We start from the raw sequence: 7,216 nt of genomic DNA, 5'->3' as shown, positions 1-7,216 counted from the left end.
AACCGAGTCGTGTAGTGTTTAGGAGTAGGGGGAGGAGGAGGTAACTCGTACAATGTGACAGAGTAAGTGGGTAGGTGTTAATGGGGTGTGTGCCTGGTGCACTCGAATAATGTGACGGAGTCGTGTAATGGGCGAGGGGGGATTTCATTCGAATAGTGTGACCGACAGTGTGGTTGGGTAGGATAGGGGTGGGACCGTGTCCGGTGTGACTTTAATAGTGTGACCGACAGTGTGGTTGGGTAGGATAGGGGTGGGACCGTGTCCGGTGGGACTTTAATAGTGTAACCGACAGTGTGGTTGGGTAGGATAGGGGTGGGACCGTGTCCGGTGGGACTTTAATAGTGACAGAGTCGTGTAGTGGGTGGGGTAGGGGTTCACTTGAATAATGTGCCCGACAGGGTGGGTGGTTACATGTAGGTGTGGCATCATGTCTGATGTCACTCAAATAATGCGTTGGAAAGGGTCGTATGCGATGTCACTCGAATAATAGGACCAAATTGGGCGTTTCCGGTATCAGGAAACTATTGTGCTTGGTGTCAGGAAAATGTGACCAAGTATTCATTAGTGTCTGTGTTAAAAACACTAGGTCAGATTATGGCGTTGTCTCTTGAATGACATTTACGTATTAGACATGTGATATGAAACTGAAGATATGTCGCTGGAAGGTTAACGCATATCGGACTTGGTATTGCATGTCTAACTCTATCCTGTACTCTAAAGATAAGTAAAGACTGCAACCTTCAAGTGGAAAGCAAACATCAGGAAGATAGGTGTTCTTTCTTATTCAGCGTGTCAGTTGAGACACACGTGTAGCAATATGTACGTGATCTGATACAGCCCCCCCCCCCCCCCCCCCCCCCCCCCCCCCCCGGGTTATCGCCGCTCGCGCCTGGCGTTGTTCGGGTCGTATCAGAAGTTCAGCATGTCGAATAGATGTTAATACCAATCACCGTCACCGAAGGGCATCACAACAGTGTATGGCTATGCGCTTTAACCCATTAGACACCTATAAGTAATTTCTCCATGATACGTATCCCATAAGTCGTGTCATAAGGACGCATGCGTTCCGACATTATTTCTGATAGCTTATTGGTCATTTACTCAAAAACGTTTCCAAATGGCCGCCTTTTGATACAACATGGAGATTATTCATGGCAAAAACCAAATGACAATTTCAATTCTGCAACACAAACTTAAAGACGGAGGCGTTTTCCGGAATTTACATTAACTCATACAAACACATCTGTAAGCAGATGTTTGTTCTCCTTTGCCAATCAACCGGATGCAGGTTTCTGCGAGAAAGCAAAGTATTATCCTTTTTTGAAGAGCATTCAAGTGTATGTTCTATTTTACCGCAGAGTGTTTTTCTACTGGTATGCTGTGTTTATATATCACCCATATCTTTCGTTTATCTGTATGCCGCCTCAGGTGTATTGTCGCAGATATCGCACATATGTTCTGTTTTGTCAAATGGCCGGTTTTTACTTTTGTCAATAGCTTATGTGTTCCCTCTCTTTTGTCAAGCGTCCATATGATCTCCTTTGTCAAGCACTCGTATGATCTGTTATGTCAAGCACTCGTATGCTCTGTTATGTCAAGTACTCGTATGCTCTGTTATGTCAAGCACTAGCATGCTCTGTTATGTCAAGCACTAGCATGATCTGTTATGTCAAGTACTCGTATGCTCTGTTATGTCAAGCACTAGCATGCTCTTTCTGGTATGTCAAGCACTAGCATGATCTGTTATGTCAAGCACTCGTATGATCTGTTATGTCAAGCACTAGCATGATCTGTTATGTCAAGTACTCGTATGCTCAGTTATGTCAAGCACTAGCATGCTCTGTTATGTCAAGCAATAGCATGCTCTGTTATGTCAAGCACTAGCATGCTCTGTTATGTCAAGCAATAGCATGCTCTGTTATGTCAAGCACTACCATGATCTGTTATGTCAAGTACTCGTATGCTCTTTTATGTCAAGCACTAGCATGCTCTGTTATGTCAAGCACTAGCACGCTCTGTTATGTCAAGCACTAGCATGCTTTTTCTGGTGTGTCAAGTACTCGTATGATCTGTTTTGTCAAGTATAAAATCTGTTTTGTTAAGCGCCCGCGTAATCTGTTTTGTTAAGCGCCCGTGTAATCTGTTATGTCAAGCACTAGCATGCTTTTTCTGGTATGTCAAGTACTAGCATGATCTGTTATGTCAAGCACTCGTATGATCTGTTATGTCTGTTATGTCAAGTACTCGTATGATCTGTTTTGTCAAATGGCCGGTTTTTACTTTTGTCAATAGCTGATGTGTTCCCTCTCTTTTGTCAAGCGTCCATATGATCTCCTTTGTCAAGCACTCGTATGATCTGTTATGTCAAGCACTAGCATGCTCTAGTATGTCAAGCACTAGCATGATCTGTTATGTCAAGCACTCGTATGATCTGTTATGTCAAGCACTCGTATGATCTGTTATGGCAAGCACTCGTATGATCTGTTTTGTCAAGTATACAATCTGTTTTGTTAAGCGCCCGCGTAATCTGTTTTGTTAAGCGCCCGTGTAATCTGTTTTGTTAAGCGCCCGCGTAATCTGTTTTGTCAAGCGCCCGTGTAATCTGTTTTGTCAAGCGCCTGTGTAATCTGTTTTGTCAAGCGCCCGTGTAATCTGTTTTGTTAAGCGCCCATGTGATCTGTTTTGTCAAGCTACTATAACTTCTGTCTTATCAAGCGCCTGCATATAATTTTTCGCAATGCATCCGTATTTTATTTTTTATGAAACACTTACATGCTCAGCCGTATCTATGTTTTGATGTTTAATAAACCCTTTCCACCTATATTTCTATCCTGACACGTGTTAACGATTGTACTACATACGAGTTGACAAACTGTATAAAACCGTGCTCTCTAATAAGTGCGATTAAAGAGTGTGACAGATAGCTGCCCACGGGCACACAGTATCACGTTCTTAGGAATGGAATGCCAGTTCAACATGTACATTTCCAATATTATTTTAAAGCTTATAATTATCCATGAAAGAAAGATTATCTATTTACAAAATCGATGTGGCGAAAATCTTGAGAGAAAAAAATTCCGAGAGATGTGTGATGTGTTTATATTTCTCATAAAGAAAGTGAATAAAAGGGACAGAATATCTACTTCAGGATTTCGTTTTTCGATCGATCAACAGTTATCGATCTTACAAAAAGCATTAGGCTGTAGAAGACACTTACACAAGCTAGATTATATATGCACCATTAGCGTGTCTTCATTACCCTCGGATTAGTCTATTCTAAAACGTTCTGTGTCCGAGGGAGGAGGAAGGGTGACGCTCGATCTGTGGATGCCCAATTACCCAAGGCCATATCAAACGATACTTGCTCGATCCTAGCCCTACTATTTCTACTGAAGCTTACGCTCAGATCCTCCACCTGAACGATAGGTTTAATGGCTATCCTCCTTGATGCATTACTTAAATGTTTTATAGAGTTTCTTGTTTCGAACCGATGACGTTGGGGATGGTGATGGTACTCTATCTGATATAGACGAATGTTCGTTTCCGGTTGACATCGATTTGAGCGCGTGCTGCGGGCTTTTCGAGGCTAATATAATCCTACAAACTGTCCATACATGGTACTGAAGCGTTCTAGTCGCTAGTTTTATGTCAATTGCAATTATTTGTGATCAGCGATAAAGAGATACGGAAGACGACAGGAAAACCAATTTGGCTTTGTAGATTATCGAGTTTCTAAACAACGATACCAGGTCAACAGATATTTAACAAGCATGACACGAGATATAAGTAATCAATATATTACCAACTCAAGATTTTCCCATCTAATGCTAATACAATGATGGAATTCCGATGTATTACCGATTATATACATGTAGGTGCATCACGTGACAAAATGCTGAATGCTGATTGGTTAAAGTTATTTTCACTTTGAGGGGGAAGTGACAGGTCCTGGTATCAGTGCCAACGATTGTCACTTTTTCAGCATACAAATCGTCAATAATACTTTATCGTTTCATTTCATTGTAGTCACTTAATATATCGAAACCATTAAAGCTTTCGTTTTGGGACATACCATATAGTAGTCTCTAAACGAAATAATGCCCGAACAACTAAATATATAAAATGTACTTGGGTTGCTGCAGAAAGCAGCTAGGCAGACTTTGATTGGTCCGTACCGTGAACTTAAGCTCAATGTCGATACTCGTGATTAATTATGTATTATGTCACGACAAACGCAGTGTCAGCTATGTAAATTTGTGTCTGTCATTTAAATGTCACAGAAAATGTCAATGTGTCTTCATTAATCACGAATCGACCGTGTGACACGAATATAACGAATTTAAATATTTAACCAATTGAAGGGTTAACTACTCCGTGTGAATCAATTAATAAGGACCGTTTTACAGCAATAAAACCCGATATGATCAACCTGCATTCATATCAGCATGAACATTGTAAAAATGTAGTTCAATACCAACATTATTATTATAAATTCATCGCCATTTAACATTTGCGATACTATCGTATCTGTGTCGTCAATCCAAATGGTGTTTCAGGAAAAGACTAATGCCACATTAACGTTTTCTTCTATGATGATCTCGAATTCTGCGAGACTAAGGGAAGCGCCAAAATGACACCGATCCCATTGCGTCCTTTGATAGAGAATAGGAACAGGAAGTTGTCTTAGAGAGGGAAAAAGTCGTCTTACATGAACGCGAACATGTTGTCTTGGCATAAAATCAATTGTCGGTCATAATGGTTGTTAGTTGGATATAAATGGTTTAACGTTCTATCAGCAGCTGAGGTCATTTAAGGACGTGCCTCCATGTGTGTTGTGTATGTGTGCATGTGTATGTGTGCCTTAGGCGAGATGTGTTGGTTTAATTGCCTCCTTGTGATAGCGCGGATCTGACGCTGACGTTAAATTGCTATCTCACTGAAATACCATTCCGAAGTCACCTAGCACAGCATTCTACCCGGTCACATTATACGGACAACAGATGAACCAGTTGTTGTCATTACTGTTATAATGGAGTACCACAATGTTGTACAAATGGAACAAAAAAAAAGTGATCGTTGAGTAACGCCAACAAGTCGTACACTTACATAAAAGGAAATGAACCACTTGTCATAGGGGAACACCAATAATCAATTGGAGGCGGATACCTAACTGTTTTATACAGAGAGGATCTTACATGCGGGTCCATGTCATATTGAATCTATTAAACAAGTTCCATAATTTAATGTGACACGAGCCTTAAAGCGAGCGTTATATCAAATTATTGAACGAATATAATAAATTCAATATGACATGGACACGAATGTAAGATTCTATTCATCACATAGCATTCATAATTTGAAAAAGTCTTCAAACACAATTATATGTTATCAGCTCTTTATCGGTCAAACCCGAAATACCCCAATCATAGCGCTGTCGTTTCGCGCAGAGCAAATAAGTTTCAATTTTTGTCTTAAATAATGAACAGTTTTAAATGCAATGAAATTAATAATGACAAAATAACCATTTCAAATTCATTATAAATAACAAAAAACAATAAATGTATCATGAGGTTAAGTAAGTAGAACCTGTAGTGGCGTAGTAATATGTTTCCGCAGTTTTGACCAATCGAGGTACCTGTAGGTTTTATTACACGCGTGTAATACCATATTTATGGCATGGTCGTATGACATAGTGAAAAGGGTTAGTTATGTTATAAATAAACTTATCAACAAGTTAATTCGTTATACGTTTAAGTAGCGTTATGTACGTACCCGGAAGTTTTCCGACCGGAAGACATCGAATCGCTGGTGTGTGGCCCCTGTCCTGTTGAGGTGGTTCTTCACATGGTCGTAATCATCTATCTTGGTGATGGCCTCGTCCAGTGTGGTCATCACGAGAGTCGCGTGCTGCTCTAGGTACTCGTTCTGACGTAGTTCGTCCTCTGATTCTATGTTCGTGACCTTATCAAATATTGCCATCAGGTCGGCATTCGATTTAAACAACCTGTTAACAGAACGATACATCTACTATTAGTGGGTATTATAGCTGACCGAAATATGTGTCAAAACTGTTCATATCTAAAATGTGCTGAGAAAAAAACTAAACTGCTGCCAGATTACCATACTTGATTAAAAGCCTCTTCTTATCCCCAAAGCACTATAAATTCGCATAACATGTTTATCCTAAAAGAAAGATCGTACACGGACAAAAATTATGCCAGGAAAATACTCCATTCAGATGTCATATTTACACATTTTTATTGGGCAAAAATATGACCGCGTTTGGTTTCTTGCCAATTAATTAACACATAACCATCAACCAATGAAAGGTGTCGTAACATCGCAGACGTATATTTACATTCTTAAGACCCTTTCTATTTAGAGACAAATTTTGAACATTCCATTGGGAGATCTCTAATTAGGGAATTGACTGCAGTATGTTAAAGATGGTTTATTTGATAAACCATAAATTAATAAGATGCCACATTTCGAACGTACAATGTACCACTTTTGTAACACCTCATTTTAGGCCAGACCGTAAACTAGATTAAGGAGCGCCATGTTGTTTAAATAATGTGTGGAGCGCCGCTCGTGCGCACGTGTTCGAGGCCTGTCTGTTTGCGTTACATGGCCGGGGGACCAGCAGACGTCGTAATCAGATTTGTTTTATAAAGTCAGCAAAATCAAAGATGGAATCGAATGTTGTCACTAGACGGGTCCTTATACAGTCATTGGACTTTATCCTTCGGTAGACGATTTCGTAAGTCCGGCAGCTGGGCCAGACAGGTGACAAAACAATACGTGGCTGTCTTTGGATCCGGAAAAAATGTAGCCTGGCTGAGTCGGGATACTATTGATCCCCAATGAACAGGTCTGGTTTTAATTTAATCCAAAGTGACCCTAACCGCACACAGAAGGGTCATGTATACTGTAGAGTATATTAATGGATACAATAAAGTAAGATTGATGGCAGAAAATCCCCCAACAGAGTTATGAATGCGACCTCTGTGGCAGATGTAGTATTAGAAGAGAAAATGTGTTTTTGGACGCCTGTCTAATGCTACTTCCCCAAGATTATGTTGGCGCATTACCAGGAAGACGGATAGGTGTCCTGTAGGTAGAATGTATCAAGAACGGTGAATCAATGTCATTCTGAACTAACTACTTGGTTGAGTCTGTCACCGACATATGTGATAGGTCTCTTGTTCAACAAAAG

At 40.3% G+C, this 7,216-nt stretch overlaps 1 protein-coding gene across 1 annotated transcript in view; it reads right to left on the bottom strand.

Moving 5' to 3' along the window:
• Nucleotides 1-7,216, bottom strand: part of LOC110443268 (neuroglobin-like) — an 81,292-nt gene that overhangs the window by 31,159 nt on the left and 42,917 nt on the right. The window contains exon 2 of the mRNA XM_021487391.1: nucleotides 5,773-6,004. Coding sequence (XP_021343066.1) covers nucleotides 5,773-6,004 — 232 coding nt within the window. The remainder of the gene's footprint in view (nucleotides 1-5,772; nucleotides 6,005-7,216) is intronic.

Source organism: Mizuhopecten yessoensis, unplaced genomic scaffold (genome assembly GCF_002113885.1).
Source record: "Mizuhopecten yessoensis strain PY_sf001 unplaced genomic scaffold, ASM211388v2 scaffold716335, whole genome shotgun sequence".
Lineage (NCBI taxonomy): Eukaryota > Metazoa > Mollusca > Bivalvia > Pectinida > Pectinidae > Mizuhopecten > Mizuhopecten yessoensis.
This window is presented reverse-complemented; position numbering and strand designations above follow the sequence as displayed.